Genomic DNA, 16267 nt, shown 5'->3' with positions numbered 1-16267 from the left:
ATTAAAATGTTGTGTTGAATATAGTTTTTAAATATGTAAATTTTATTTAAAATAAATTGAAGTATAAATAATTTCAATCAAATAGTTTTAATCGAATGGGCGTGTTTAAAAGAACACCGATATTGACACTCCTATAAAATATGTTTTAATGGCTTCAACTACCAAAACATTTTGGTACCCAGTCAACCTTTGTTTTAAAATTTCAGTCAATATTTTATTGCTCAATTATCAGCTCACAATCCAATTGAGCATAATAATTAACAAAAAATTAAAAATCATCTTTAAATTAAACTATGCACAATTATTATTAACACTTTAGGAAGAGGACTCCTCAAACGAAATAGTCTAAGTATGGCTGAACTTGATTCTACAATTAGTTTGATAATTATAAAGTTTTAAGTTTGAGTTAATCATATAGGATTTTAATTTAGGCTACTGTTTCGAACCTATAACTTTTGGCAGAATGTTGAATCTCATACTAAATTGAAACATGTTTTACATCTCAACAAAAAGTCTAAACTGATAGTAGGATTGTACATTTATGTTTATACATTATATATACTCAACACTTTCATTTTTTTTAAACACTCACGATTATAATATATAGGTTATGTTTGACAAACCTAGCTGAAAAATAGCTAAAAGCTAAGAAGCTATAAGCTAGAAGCTGAAAAATGAAGAGTTGTGAAACTAGCTGATTATGTTTAAAAATGTTTGGTAAAATTAGTATTTTGATAAGTTGATGAATGTTTAAAAAGACTAAAAAGTACATCTTCATAAAATTTAAATAGTTTTAAATTTTAAATAGGATTGTTATATATTAAAATTTAACATTTTGAAGTGTAAAGATTTATAAAATCTTATAAAATATTATAGAACTCATATGATTGTATAGAATTTTAGGGTGGATTTTAGAGAAATAATCATAGTCATACTATCAAACAGATCTCCACCATCCGTTGAGGAGGTTGAATAAGTATAGATAACCTCATGAGGCTCATTTTGTGACAATTCAAGTGGTCCCGATAAAGCTTATAATTGAAAAATATAATGTGTTTTCTCCAAAGTTAAATAGGAGAATAGAAAAGACAAAAAATGACTTTAATTGAAAATAGTAAATGATGTCATTTATTTAAAATAATAAGGATAAAAATGAAAAAAAAAAAAAGAAGCTACTAGCTTATTTTGGGAACATTACCAAATATAACTTATAACTTATTAGTAGCTTTTCAGCGAGGCCAGCCGAGCACAGCAACGTCGCCTTTCCCCTGACTTTTCAGCGCCGCAGGAGGCAGTCTAGCACCACGTCACCAGTGCCTTCCCCTAGTAGGAAGATATCGGTAAAACATATAGGGAGGTAATAAAATTTAAGATGGTCACCCGTTGAGAAGACGTATTTGAAATTTTGTTACGAGGATGACGGAGAGGGCCAATTAGTACATATTGGTTGCAAAGATGACTTATATATTCACTTTTATAGTCCAAACACTGTAAAGTTAATTTTGGTTTCAATTTATTAAAAATAGAAACTATTACTGAGGTTATCAGAGAAAGAAACTATTACCGAGTAATATTTTGAGTTTTTTTTTTTGGCTGTAGTGAAAAATTCATTAAAATATTCTTCAACCAAGTGTGATTAAAAAAAACAAGGGAATAAAAAATTTAGATAATAAAAATAAAAATAAAGACAGGCCCAGACCTAAAGAAGAGGAAAAACAAAGACCAAAGAGGAGAGAAGCAGAGATTAGAATCTGAGATCGATAGTAGCAGGTTGAGTCAATGGACTCTGCAGTAGTGGATAGAATCATTGAGAAGCTTACAGAAGTCCGATCTTCCAAGCCCGGGAAGCTGGTTCAACTCACTGAGTCTGAAATCAAGCAGCTCTGTGTCGCCTCGAGAGATATTTTCAACAAACAGCCGAACCTACTTGAACTCGAAGCACCCATCAAAATCTGCGGTACCCCTTTTCTTCACTGCCACTTTTTTGTCTTTATTTTTTCTGGGTTTTTATTATTATTACTTTTTTCGCTGTGTGTTTTCTAGGGATGAAACCTGTTCTGTATACTTGCGATCATGTTTTGAGTTTTTCAGGGTGGTTGATTTGATGGATTCTTTTTTAGGTTAAATGTCTCAAATGTTGGTGTTAATACATCCATGAATAAAGAGTGAAAAGGGGGAAATGGAATTTGTTTTTTTGTCCAATTAATCAATTCTGTCAGTTGTTTAGATGGTTAAATTTTTATTTTGTATAAAACTGAATTCTTGTTGTTATAGGATTAAATTCACCCTTTTTTATTTTTAATCACTATTTTGATTTTGATGAATTCTGCCAAAAAGTTTAGGAGACACTAACCCTAATGAGCTCTGGTAGTCCTAAAAATTTAATTAATATCAATCAAACAACTCTAAAACCATTGCTGACTAAGCAACATGTTATCGGCTAAATCGAAGTGATTATACCTTGAACTATAATCTCGTTTTGATTGCGGCTACATGGAGTGTTAAATGGAGTGCAAGGTTGGTCCTTAAGGTTGTCTTTCGAGTGCATATATTGATTTGGAAATGATTAGGGATCAAGTGGATTATAATGATCTGAATCACTTGTGTTTCAAGAATGACTTTAGAGTTTAGGCTACCTTGGTTCTTCCTTTTGGTGTCCTATGGTTTGTTGCCGTGTTACTTATCAGGTATTTTGTGGTTTCAGGTGACATTCATGGTCAGTACAGTGACCTATTGCGACTTTTTGAATATGGAGGGTTTCCTCCTAAGGCTAATTATCTGTTTTTAGGAGACTATGTAGATCGTGGCAAACAAAGTTTGGAAACGATATGCCTCTTGCTTGCCTACAAAATTAAATACCCCGAGAATTTTTTCCTTCTGAGAGGAAACCATGAATGCGCTTCTATTAATAGGATTTATGGATTTTATGATGAATGTAAGCGGCGGTTTAATGTAAGACTCTGGAAAGCCTTTACGGACTGCTTCAACTGTCTTCCTGTTGCGGCACTGGTTGATGATAAGATATTGTGCATGCATGGCGGTCTATCCCCTGACCTATCAAACTTGGATCAAATCAGACAATTACCGCGCCCTACTGTTATCCCTGATACGGGTTTACTTTGTGATTTGCTTTGGTCCGATCCTGGTAAAGATGTTAAGGGGTGGGGGATGAATGATAGAGGAGTTTCATTTACCTTTGGCCCGGATAAAGTGTCAGAGTTTTTGACAAAGCATGATTTGGATCTTGTTTGTCGTGCTCATCAAGTAATAACCCTGTTGCTTTTTCTTTTTTTCGTTTTCCTTGACTTCCAATAATACAATCTCTTTCATTCACAGGTTGTAGAGGATGGCTATGAATTCTTTGCTGATAGGCAGCTAGTCACCATTTTTTCAGCACCCAACTACTGCGGAGAATTTGATAATGCTGGTGCCATGATGAGTGTCGATGAAAACTTGATGTGCTCCTTTCAAATTCTTAAACCCGCTGAGAAGAAAAACAAGTTTATGACATCAACAAAAATGTGATTTCATTTATCAGTCACTCTCCGAAATTTATCAAAGGTCTGTATCCTGCTCCTCTTCCCTTTGCACAATAGCTGCTTAACCAGTGCATATGTTTCTGTCTGTGCAGCGGTGCTTATTTATATGCATTTGATTGACTAATTCTGTAGTACAAGTATGTGCATTGTCCAAGCAATTCAAATGATAAAGCATTACAACATGTGCTTGACTTATGAGAAATGCAAATGTTCGTTTGGGAAATCCACCTTGTGCTTTTGAAAATTTTTCATTTTAAAAATATTTATAAAAATTGAAAACTTTTAAATAGTGCAAGATTTCAGTAGCTGGATTACTTATGCAGAAAAAACAGTTAGTAGCTGGATTAATATACGGACAGAGTTAATTTAAATATTATTCCTTAAATTCTTATGAGAATTTAGAAGCTGCCATTGATTGGACAAGACATGTAATTTGAATCATCAACATATATATATATATATATATATATATATATATAGATTTTGGTTCCTGTGAGGTCAGGTCTTCCCGTGCGGTCAGTGCGGCAAACACCATTAGGTATGCATAAATGCACCATACAGTGTTCGAAAATACACCAGAATGAAATGTCAAAAAATACACCACACACAAAAAAAAATACACCACATAATGGTGTATTTACAAACACTGTGTGGTGCATTTATGCATATCTAATGGTGTATGCCGCACTGACCGCACGGGAAGACCTGACCTTACAGGAACCTGACCCTATATATATATATATATATGTATGTATATATATATATATACATACATATATATATATAGGGGAGGGTTCAGGTGAGAACAGGCTCTCATGTAAGAAGTGATGACTAATCTGGATGGTTGAGTTTGCTGGAAAATAAATGGAAAAATGATGCTGTTCATTTTAAAAATATTGCAAACTTGAAAGGTTGTAATAATTATAAAATTGACTCCGTGTTTTTTTACTAAAACCTCAACCATTGATGAACCCTGATGAGTGGGCTGAGATCAGTCCTCACATTTTACAGGAGGACCCTTTCTCATTTGATCCTTACCTATATATATATACAATCACTAGCAAAAGACAAAAAGTAGCCTTGTAATTACAGTGATTTGCATTAAGGCTCCGTTTGGAAGTAGGAAAATGACTTCTGGAAATGTTTTCCGGAAAATGAGTCATTTTCCAGAAAACATTTTAATTTTCGATGTTTGGCTACACAACGGAAAACTCTCTTTGTGTGTTTGGTTCATTTTCTTGAAAATGAGTAGGAAAATGGTAAGAATTGTATACTTCAACATTTTAATTATTTGATACTTTTGATAAAATCATTTTGTGAATAGCACTCATTGAGCCTTGTGGACAATTTTGAATGTGTGTGTGTATATATATATATATATATATATATATATATATATATATATATATATATATATATATATCACACACACACAAACTATATACTATACATACCAAGCATGAGGATTGGAAAATGACTTCCCCCCAAAAAAAGGGGAAGTCATTTTCCTCCAGAACATACTTATTTTCCGTTGACTACAACATCATTTTCCGTTGACCTCATTTTCCTCCCTCTTGCCAAACGCTGGAAACCCGGAAAACACTTTCCAGAAGTCATTTTCCGGGTTTCCAAACGCTCCCTAAAATCATTTACTGGAAAACTATTGAGGAAGATTGTGTGAAATTAATATAAACAAGACCAATTGCAGATTTGCAGCTATTAAAAGAGCTCTTCATCAGAGGGTTGATTAAATGAAATCTTTCCTTAAATTTATCCAACAGGTAGCCATATAATATTAATGATGCATTTGTTGAATTCAATATAATGTTGCATTATGAAAAATGCCAAACAATATTGCATTTCTGGATTGTGAAAATAATGCCTCATTTTAGGACTGCAATATAATGTTGCATTATAAAATGCAGACTTCCTTTAAAAAAAATTATTGGATTTTCTATAAAATTGTAATGTTACATAAATTGACTTCTAACTAATATGTGACAAAACTAAAAAGAAGGAAAGAGAATAAAAGAGAGATACTATCTTGGAACAATAGAAGCTTAAGAGAAATGAAGTGAAAACACTCCCATCGTATTCATGAGAAGAGTCTTTAGTTGACTAAGGGACATCGGTGAAGTCTAGAAACATATTATGTGCACATTCATAAGTTGCAAGAGAATTGGAAGCTTGATTCATATCTCCAAAAACCTTTAAAATAGATTTATATCCATGAATAGTTCATTTTCCTAGAATAATATTGGCATAAGGAGAGTAAATTGCATTAGGTTATTTGGTTCAAGCTTTAGGAAACACACTGATAAATTCTTTAAAAGAAAGATTGCGTGCATCTTCCTAAAATACTACATGATATAAGTTTTCTGCCATCGTTTTCTTTCATTTTCTCACTTTTCCATCTTTACTACCATTTTCTTATGTTCCTGGTCATATAATTTTTTAATAATGAAGAGCTGTAAACAAGCAGTCCATCTTGGCTTGTATGTGTCTTGTGTGGAAAAGTTAACAAGCCAAGACTTGTTTAAAAAACAATCCAAGCTGGCTTGGTACTGTAGTAAAATAGCACTGTGTTGAACCTAAGCACCGAGTACTGTTAAACCTCACAGCGTTCTTTGTGATATCTGTGTTTTGTCAAATTTGAATATAAATGCTATTCGCTTGATTCGTACACCTGATACGATTTTGTTCTCTTGTAGACATTTTATCCTTAATAGAGAAAAGCTCGTGGGTATCATCCGGCTTGGAATTAGGGAAAGCACAATGCTTCATACTCGTTTGCGTGTTGGTATAGTACAATTGGAGATCATCCTCGATGATGCCTATGCCTATGCCTATAGCGATGGCCACACTGGCAGGAAACTGTCTCTTTTCCTTGCGCTTCGTCAATTTGCTCCGATGAATGTGTAAGAAATGTTTCCAGTTACTACAACTATTATTTTCACTCTCTTCTAATACAATCTTAGTCTTATGTATAAGAAATGTTATTCGGTACTTTTATCTTCCAGTCTTGAGACAATGGCATGTGAAATATGAGCCCTTTCTTGAAGGAAGCCGGCATGCATTTGCTCGGCGGCCCTTAATGAGTAGTACTACATGTACTCTCTATACTCCGTCTTGTCTGATTTGGTGTGACGGGATTGAGGAATCATCGATGGACCCTTCTATCCCGCCTTGACACGCTAGGTAGGACGTGTGTATAGGGAGTATGAAGAGTTTTTCCCCATTTCTTAATGAATAAATTCTTGTGTCTATATGTACTAAAAATAATTTTTTTTTTTTTTTGGGTAAATAGTTATTAGCTGATGACTTGTTGGCTAAAATTAAAAAAACTGTTCAAAACAGTTTTTTTGATTAGCTTTTTGAAAAAAAGTCATTTTGCATATAATCTGCTAATAGTTAATTTACCAAACATTTTTCTAAAATTTGCTAATGTTATCAGCTAATCAAATTTAATAACCCAATCAGTTAACAACTATCAACTGATCAGCGTTTTGGGAAAATTTAAGATTTTTACCAATATGCCCTTAAAGTTGAGATAATTATTTTTTTAAATATAATAATTTAAATAAGATGAATGGTAAACTGTAATCCATGTGACAGGTTCGTGTACGAATTGTATCAAAGTCACAACTAACCTAACCCTACCAAATGTACTTTAAAAATATTTGAACAAAAAACTACTCCAATAAATAAGGAAAAAAATATATTTTTTATCTTTCAATTATACTCGTGGGATAGACTTAGTCTTAAAGTTATATGCGTGATCATCTTTAACTCTTAAGTTATGTGTCAAGTGACAATCTTAGCCTTTCGAGAACTATTTCTGCTACCAATATGTTGCTTAAATAAAGTGACAGATTTGATCATTAAACTCACCGCTTTATGCATAACTTATGGGGCTAAAAATGGCAAATTATTGTGTGGACCATGGTCCATATAATGTTATGTGGACCATAACAAAAAGTACATTTTTAATATACTAAATATACATTATTTTTGTACTGAATGTATATTATACAATATAATGTACACTCAGAACAAAAATAATATACATCCCTTGAATACAATATACATTATTTTTATTATTATACTGAATGTACATTATTTTTGTACTAAATGTACATTATTTTATAGTAGACAAAATGTGATCCACACAACTTGTATGAACCATGATCTACACAATAATGATTGACTAAAAATGATCATGTATATAACTCATGGACTAAGAAAGTACTACGAGTATAATTGAGGAATAAAAAATGCAATTCTCCCAAATAAACAAATAAAGTGAGCTTGGGCCTTATGAATTAATGGGCTAATCCAAACCGGCACACGAAACACATGCAAATTCGCGGTAAGTTATCGTTGACGCGTGTGGCGCACGCTGCTCTGAACTTAACTAACCCCTCCGCTGTGTGTTATCTTCCACGTTAAGCATTCAACCGAGAAGAGTTTAGGGCTCGTTTCCACACTGATCCGCTCAAAACAGTTCGTTTTCTCCGCCGCAGATCTCCACCGCGTGGTTTCTGATGGACGAGTCTTTCAACGTCAACAACCTCCCTACCAGCCACTTGCTCGGCTCAGTTCCGGTACACACTCTTCACTCCCGCGCATAATTGTAAACACAAACGCCGTCATCTTTTATTTGCCTACGTTTTCCATTTAATTTGATTGATTTTCCAGAAATTACATTGCAATTTAGGTGTCGATAGATTTATTTTTTCATTGAATTTCTGTTTCTGCAATGATTCTGTGGAGCATTGGAGATGTTTTGGTGTATCAGTTTGTAATAATAAATATTCAGGTGCAAGTGTTTGTTCACGGTCAAGTTATCAGATTACTGGGATTAGGATATGAGGAATTTGTATTTTGTTTTAGATTTTTGGGAAGGGAAGCAAGTGATTGTAAACTTTGTATCTCTGCACTTTTTAGCTTACAAATTTGGCTCTGATCGTATAATTTTGCAAGCAATGGAGTAAAATTTAGTGAAATAGTACCTCGAAAATTCTAGAGAAGTGAATACTTTAGTTATGCTTGGGGTGCTTCACCAATGCCTGCAGGAATTCTTCTATTTTCTCAGTTGGATAAATATAATTACGTTTTATAACCTGGCCAAGGAGCACTCGATATTGATTGAATATAAACTCCAAAATCACATTGGTTCACCCATTTTCCAATCTCACACCCTATATCAAAGACGAACACAAAACAATCTCAGTTTTCCAATCTTCCTATGTTTCTGCTATGAATGCTCTGGAACACATATAGTTTCATAATTTGACACTCAACTTTCAACTGATGAAAATATTGTGTTGTCTGGTCTTTTCTCAATCACCACTGGGAGGGAGAGAGAGAGAGAGAGAGCAGTGTAGAGCATCCAAGGAAGATTAGAACAAAGAACCCTAGGATAGGGTGGAGGTTTATGGAAAAAAGTGCCCCAATGTTAGAACCGATTGTCCATGCATAAGTGATAAGAGCACATTTTTGGGTTCATAAGACTTTATCTCATTTCCTTACATTTTATAAAGAAACTTGATTTACTGATTTCTACAATATAGGTTTTGCTCACTCTTCTTCTTCATTTTTTTTTTTTTTAAAACATGATTAAATTATTTTCTTGAGAATCACTTTAATTTTTTGCAGTGTTGTATGTTCCAAACACAGCTCAAGCTTAATAGTGCATTGCTTGAAAATTCTCATGCAGTCTTTCTTTCCAGCAGACATCAAGAGAGTCTGTTTGCTGAATTGGCAAAAATGGATGTAGCATTTTCTTACAGTTTGTAATTAAAAAGGAAAATTTTGTGTCGGGGAATGGTTTTTATCTCAAATTGAAGTGAATTTCAATTTAATAAATGCCCCGAGATTAATTTTTAATGCTGCTTGATTAATGGTTCCTGTTACCAAGATGGAGAGAATTGGTTTTATCTGAAATTGAAGTGAATTTCAATTTAATAAATGCCCCGAAATTAATTTTTAAAGCTGCTTGGTTAATAGCTCCTGTTACCAAGTTGAAGAATTATTTAAATGCTTTTACAGGCTGTTGTCACAGAAGAAAAGAACAACACTAATCGCGAAGGTGTGATTGAACTGAATTTCCATCTCTTAGTAATTCCTTCTAAAAATTTACTTATTTGGATACTCTTCCTACAGCTCCTGAAGCAAATCTGCAGATATTTCCTCCAAATAATGGTGGGAATGCTGGTCAGGGAACTCCTGCAGGTCCAAGTGGTACTAATCATTTACCATTTTTCACTACGTTATATCAGGAACCGTCACGAGCTATTTTCTGATTACCAAACTGGTTTAGGTGATAAATATTTTTATTTCAAATATTCTTTTGGGCTGTAAAAATAGTTCAGTTATGTATTTAAGTTTTAGAAGTGATGTACAAATAATCATCAAAATAGCGTTTGGGTTAAAGAAAAAGATTGACTGTAAGGTTAAGTGTTTCGTGTGTGATGTGTCTTAGACCCAACATGTAAATTGATTGAAGAATAAATTAGGCTTATACCAAATGGGATAGCTTAGATTTGAATTTCATAATGTTAAGTATTTCATCATTTTTATGCATCTTACATCCGAGTACCCAACACGTAAATCAATCTAGAAAATTTTATCTTATACTTATTTTATTCTGTGATAACACTTGTACAAGCATGCCATTTATTTGAGCAGTCACATTTACATTGCCAAAGTTTTGACCAAATTGCAATCCCCCATTTCCATTTATGGCACAAAATTGAGATTCCGTAACCGGAGTACCATTTTCCAATTTAGACCTATGTGTATGAAATTCTAGCTAATGTAGAATATACTATTTTATGCAGAAGGAGATGGGCAGCAATCAACAAACAATTGGAAAGGAGTGTTTAGTATATCTTCATATACCCAATATTTTAATGTAGATACAGATGTTGTGTTAAACAGATTGATGTGTTCTTTGAATCCTACAAGTGCTGATTTCTTCAGAAAAATTGATGCTAACCCTGATCTGTAAGTCCAACACTATATTACTCATAGTCTTGTGGGTACATTTCCAAAATGCATATATTTGATAAGTTGATTGTTCCTTAGTGATTTTTCTGGGTTGATGTGGTCCATTGAATTGAATGTGGATCTGCAAGGGTGCTACTAGGAAACTAGACGAAATGAATACAAATATTTGAGTAGCATATATAATCATTTTCCTTGCATTGGGTGTACTGTTAAATAACTCATTACATTGAAATTGAAGAAAGAAATTTATATTGAATTCGATAATACTTTTTGTCCTTTTGCCGTTCTTAAAGTTTTCTGGTGGATGTGTGGTCAAATTCACATTTCTGTTTGCTTAGAAATATGTATGTTAATAGTGTCCTTGATTTCCTTTCATACCTCTAGATGCTCTGTTTGATACATAATTTCTTCGAATATATGTATTTTGTTGTACAGATGTATCTTGCTTTCTCAGGTGTGCAATTTTCATGTGAGAAAGAACAAAAAGGAAAAAAATAAATAAAAATTTGGAAAATAAAGATACAGATAATCAGATAATGTACTTGGCTAAGAGAAACGAGTCAAACTTGACTTAGAATCTTAGATTATGGCTTGACTAGTTGGCTGATTTGATTTCAGCTGTAATAGAAACAAGCCACACTAACCTTTCCATTGCCCAAAATCCTTTGATGTTATTTTTCTTAATGTTCATATGACTGTTGGATTGGCCTTTACATCTGTTGAATAACTTCTCTTTTTCAAGTGGAGGTCAAACAGTGGTGTTTTTAAATTTCCATTTTACCTCTGGCTTTCTGTTGTTGACTTGACTTGTTGTACCATATTTATGGTTACTCAATATCTTCCTCCTAAGTCTTGATATTTTCTTTTTGTATGAATACTTAAGTTATGGGCTTATCTGGATCTCAACAACTTTGGTAGCTGCAATTTCTTCCTTTGGAAACTTGGCTACATATCTAATGCATAAGCAAAGTGATACTACTTCTACTAGGGCATTTGACGTCGGCTATATGAGTGTGGCTGCATTTTCTGTATACGGTTACGCATTCATTGTGCCACTGGGGTTTTACTTCTTGCTTCAGTACTTGGGTTCTAATGCTAACCTTGTACGTTTTTGGTGCTTGTGGGCATATTCTCTCTTCATTTTTATTCTCAGCTCTGTAAGTATATGTATCTTTATCTTTTTATTTACGATGAACTTTAATTGCATGGCATCATGCATTGTTGCCTTTGATACATGTTCTGGAGCTATATTAATAAACTTTTGTAGATTGAGAAACACAGTGAACTAGTTTTGCTTGTGATATATTCCAACAGAAAGTAAAAAATGGTTCTCCACCTCTAAATGCCTCTAGTATACCTAAATGCTCCATAGGAATGTGAAATAATGATAATGAATTTGACAGTGTAACCTGAGTATATCAGAATCAATCAGGACTCATCTTAATCATATATGGTTGCCTTGTATGCATAGTTTTGGTATAATGAATGCATGGATACCGGTTAGCACCTAATGTGAACTTTCTTATTGATTTAATTAGTTCCCTTCTGTTTGACAAGCCTGGATTATTTGGTTGTCGTTTTATATGGCAGTTTCTCTTGATCATCCCAGTGGAATTTATCAAGTGGATCGTCATATTACTCACTGGTGCAATGTCAGGCGCTTTTGTTACATTAAATCTTAAAAGCTTTGTACAGACTAATGATCTCGCCATTGTGCCCATCGCTGCTTTTGTCCTACAAATGGGCCTGGCAATCTTCATCAAGATGTGGTTCTTTCCTTGAGTGTGGTGGCTATAGTGAATTTGTTTATTTTTCTCTCCCAGGAGTTGAGAACTTGATAATGGCCTGCTCAGATAGTTATGAAGAACTTGGAGTGTTAATCTAGAAAAATATTTAATGGGAAATGCTGAGCATGAGAACTGCTACTGTTAAAAATTTGTTATATATAGATGGCTCATATATATAGTTGTGGATAGAATTTTTGGGAGACTCAAATCAGGACATTAGCTGTATTTATGATATGAAAATATCCCTCTTGTAAATAAATATAAGCTGATTGCTTATTAGAGCAATGTTTTGCTATCAATATATTGTGTGAAAAATATTCAATTCTTACTAGAAAGTTGCATCTTTTTCTTCTTTATATCTTTGTCACTTTGTGATTTTGTGCAAGGAAAAGGGAAATTCCTCAGATTTTCGAAAAAATACAAACTTCCATGGAACTATGGAAGTAGTGGTTGGTTGCTGGCATGAAAAGCCAGAGATGAAAATCACAATCTAAGCTCTTCTTCCTGCTAGTAGTGAGGTGAGTTTGGGTCTGAGCGTTTGCTAATTTCATCAGATTTATTCTTTTCCTAGTAAGGATTCAAACTCGGGTGCTCGCTGAGCGCTAATACCCACACTCAATCTTTTGATCAATGAGCTTTTTTCACCTCATTTCGTCAGATTTATTCTTTTCCTAGTAAGGATTCAAACTCGCTGAACGCTAATACCCACACTCAATCTTTTGATCAATGAGCTTTCTGAAATGACGTCGTTTTGCATCTGGGCGCACAATGCAACACGCGCCGTGGTGTAGGATATAAATTGCCAACAAAGTTGCACTTTTGGTCTTTTTGAGTTTTTGTTTTTGTTTTTTTTTTTTGTTTTTTTTTTTGTTTTTTTGTTTTTTTGTTTTTTTTTTGTATTTCTTTTTGGGTGTATTCGAGGTTTTCACCATCAAACATAGTGACTAATGACAGTTGTTTTAGAGATTTAAGGCTAATTTATACCTAAAGTTATGGATCAACCCTTGACGTTTGGTTAAGGATGAATGAATCATTTTCACACAACCATACCCCCAAGGTAACTGATCCATGAGTTATAAGCTAATAGTAAAATAGTAGGATCGTTATGCTGTGCATCCGTATGCACCATGCATGGTGCATACGGATGCAAAAACGACGTCGTTTTGACATCTAACTTAGAAAAAATAAAAATTCAGAATTGTATAACTACACATCCATAATTTCATCACATCCATAATTTCATAAGTATACATCCAGAATTACATAACTACACATCCATAATTTCATAATTATAAATTCATAATTGCATAACTACACATCCATAACTTCATAACTATACATCCAGAATTGCATAACTACACATCCATAACTTTATAACTATAAATTCAGAATTGCATAACTACACATCCATAACTTCATAACTACACATCCAGAATTGCATAACTATACATCCAGAATTTCATAACTAAAAATCCAGAATGAATGAACTAAAAAATGAATAACATAATGTTGTTGCTGGGAATCGAAACTGATTTTTTTTTTTTAAGTAGGACGCGCGTTTTGATGTAAAACGACGTCGTTTTTGCATCCGTATGCACCATGCACGGTGCATACTAATGCACAACATAATTTGCCAAAATAGTACATATAAGCCATGTTTGGTAAAATAATTAGCCTATCAGTCAATTTTGACTTATTTGACTACAATTAATTATTTGACTTAGTTAAAAAAATCAATATTAGTGTTTGGTTAATTAGTTTTTTGTAACTCCAAAATTCTAAAATTCAAAAAGCTGCTCAAACCAACTTTTTCAATTAGTTTTCTGAGAAAGAAGTTATTATACTTAAACAGCTATCAACTAATAACTAATTTACCAAACATCCTTCTACAATAAGCTAATGTTATCAACTAGTTATACCCTCTAATTAACCCAATCAACTAACAGCTAACAACCATTTACCAAACATGACCATAGTCTATCTATTTTAGGTGTCACCAATTTTGGTCCATAAGAGCATCCACATCAGTTGGAGAGAATTAGGAGATAATGTAAGAGTGATTAGGAAAGAGAAAGTGAGAGGGGAGAGAAAAAAAAGGGAAAAAAAAAGAGAAAACTGAAATTAAAAAAAAAAAATAGAACAAAAAGCTGAAGCGTCAGGCGCGCTGAAACAGTGCGCCTGACGCGCACACGGGCGCATGCATTGCACGCGCCCGTGTGGCCACAGGCTGTGCGCAAATGCGCACAGCCTGTGTTGCTTTTTTTTTTTTTTTTTTTTTTTTTTTTTTTTTTTTTTTACTTTTTCTTTGTTCTGACATTATTTTTGCATTTGCAGGACAAATCTTCTCTCAATTAACCCCACCCCACATTTGTTATTATCCCCACCCAAGATAATTCATCTGACATTATCTCCATAATATCCACTGATGTGGATGCTCTAAGTTTTTAGTAATTAAAGTAGATGGCACTTTGAAGGCAAATTATGTTGTGGAACCGTGTCCACTTGATCACCTTGCAAGGTTGACACGGTTGCAAAACGACGTCGTTTTGGTGGAAAACGACGCCGTGTCAATTAAAAAAAATTTACTTTCTTTCAGCGTTAACAGAGTTTGTCTTCAGGAAGTCTATGTGCTTTTCACGCACCAACAAGGAAAGCTTATAACAAAAAAAAAAAAAAAATTAGTGGGCCCCATAAAATAACCAAACTACTGGAAAGTATTTTCATCTCTCTCCTCTCTCCGCTCTCCTCTTTCCTCTTTCCTCCACATCATAGTCTCTCCTCCAAGTTATATAAAAACTCACTAAAATGCATTGATGTAGAATGCTTTTTTTTTTTTTTTTTTTTTTTTGAATTAGTTAACCGTGGTTTAGTTGAAATTTACTATTATTCTTCAAAAATCATTAATTAATTAGAGTTATAATAAAATTTATGCTATAGTTATGTTTAGTCTTGTAGCATCATTGTAATGAACCTGCTACTATACCTACGTATTATCGTTTACGTTTTGTATCTTAGGTAGTACTGATACAAAGACCTTCTGGTCAAGTGTCATGAAGTGATTCTCCCAAGTGGGAGGTCATAGGTTCAAGCTTCAGTGGATGTGGTATTGACTCGTTGGGCTTCAATACTTTGAGAAAGTATATATGAACAGGATCGGCTAATGTAGAAACAGTCCCCCATGTCTGTTTCTGCTCATACGAAAAATTTCAGTAGTATTCTGCATTGATACGTATTTGAATGAATATTTAACAAATTTTGAAAGGATTAAAGAAATAGTAATAATTTTATTATCTAAATATATAATAAAAAAATTTATTCATGCATTGCACGCGCACTGCACGGATAACGTGGAGTGGTTGGTTATTAATTTATAATAAAGAAAAACAATAAAATGCTAAAGTATAAATATAATTTAAATTTTTTTTTTTAAAAAAAAGAATTACATATTAGTATAAATTTATGTAACCAAACCCAGTTCATTAATATAAACTTAAATAACCCAACCCTGCAATACCCAATCGTTATATCCTATACCACGGCGCACATAGCACTGTGCGCCGCGCGCCTCCCAAAACGACGTCGTTTTGGGGTAGTGTTGGGAGGCGCAGTAGGAAGTTGTTGAGATTATGTGTATTTGTTCACAACGTTATGTGTATTTGTTCACAACGTTATGTGTATTGGTTCATACAGTTATGTGTATTTTTTATACAATTATGTACATTCTTTTTATACAATTATGTAATCAGAAAATTTGTGTGTATTATGTTAAGAGTTGATGTGTATTATGTTAAAAGTTTATGTTTATTATGTATTATGTTAGATTATGTGTATTATCTTTTAAAAAGAGTATGTATATTTTGTTATATAATTATGTACATTCATGTATAACATTATGTGTATTCTAGTATAACATTATGTACATTCTTGAAC

General features: G+C 33.3%; 2 protein-coding genes across 2 annotated transcripts; both read left to right on the top strand.

The window, feature by feature from the left end:
- Positions 1 to 1682: 1682 nt before the first annotated feature.
- LOC109153402 (serine/threonine-protein phosphatase PP1 isozyme 3) lies at positions 1683 to 6714 on the top strand. The gene is made up of 4 exons (XM_019301292.1): positions 1683 to 1957; positions 2705 to 3264; positions 3337 to 3561; positions 6251 to 6714. The coding sequence occupies exons 1-3, from the start codon at positions 1780 to 1782 to the stop codon at positions 3523 to 3525; spliced, it is 927 nt and encodes a 308-aa protein (XP_019156837.1). The 5' UTR covers positions 1683 to 1779; the 3' UTR covers positions 3526 to 3561; positions 6251 to 6714.
- A 1220-nt stretch (positions 6715 to 7934) lies between these two features.
- Positions 7935 to 12665, top strand: LOC109153403 (protein YIPF1 homolog). The gene is made up of 6 exons (XM_019301293.1): positions 7935 to 8143; positions 9591 to 9630; positions 9705 to 9782; positions 10382 to 10547; positions 11434 to 11707; positions 12141 to 12665. Exons 1-6 carry the CDS (start codon positions 8084 to 8086, stop codon positions 12330 to 12332), a joined length of 810 nt encoding a protein of 269 aa, XP_019156838.1. The 5' UTR covers positions 7935 to 8083; the 3' UTR covers positions 12333 to 12665.
- The last annotated feature ends 3602 nt before the right edge of the window (positions 12666 to 16267 follow it).

This window comes from Ipomoea nil, unplaced genomic scaffold (assembly GCF_001879475.1).
Source record: "Ipomoea nil cultivar Tokyo-kokei standard unplaced genomic scaffold, Asagao_1.1 scaffold2482, whole genome shotgun sequence".
Taxonomy (NCBI): Eukaryota; Viridiplantae; Streptophyta; class Magnoliopsida; order Solanales; family Convolvulaceae; genus Ipomoea; species Ipomoea nil.
Note: the sequence above shows the minus strand (reverse complement) of the source record. Positions and strands in the feature narration are given on the sequence as shown.

Coding starts and splice junctions, on each gene's coding strand:
- LOC109153402 (XM_019301292.1), top strand. CDS start 1,780: ATGGACTCTGCAGTAGTGGATAGAATCATTGAGAAGCTTACAGAAGTC. Junction 1,958..2,704: donor AGCACCCATCAAAATCTGCG/GTACCCCTTTTC, acceptor TTGTGGTTTCAG/GTGACATTCATGGTCAGTAC. Junction 3,265..3,336: donor TTGTTTGTCGTGCTCATCAA/GTAATAACCCTG, acceptor TTTCATTCACAG/GTTGTAGAGGATGGCTATGA.
- LOC109153403 (XM_019301293.1), top strand. CDS start 8,084: ATGGACGAGTCTTTCAACGTCAACAACCTCCCTACCAGCCACTTGCTC. Junction 8,144..9,590: donor ACTTGCTCGGCTCAGTTCCG/GTACACACTCTT, acceptor ATGCTTTTACAG/GCTGTTGTCACAGAAGAAAA. Junction 9,631..9,704: donor GAACAACACTAATCGCGAAG/GTGTGATTGAAC, acceptor CTCTTCCTACAG/CTCCTGAAGCAAATCTGCAG.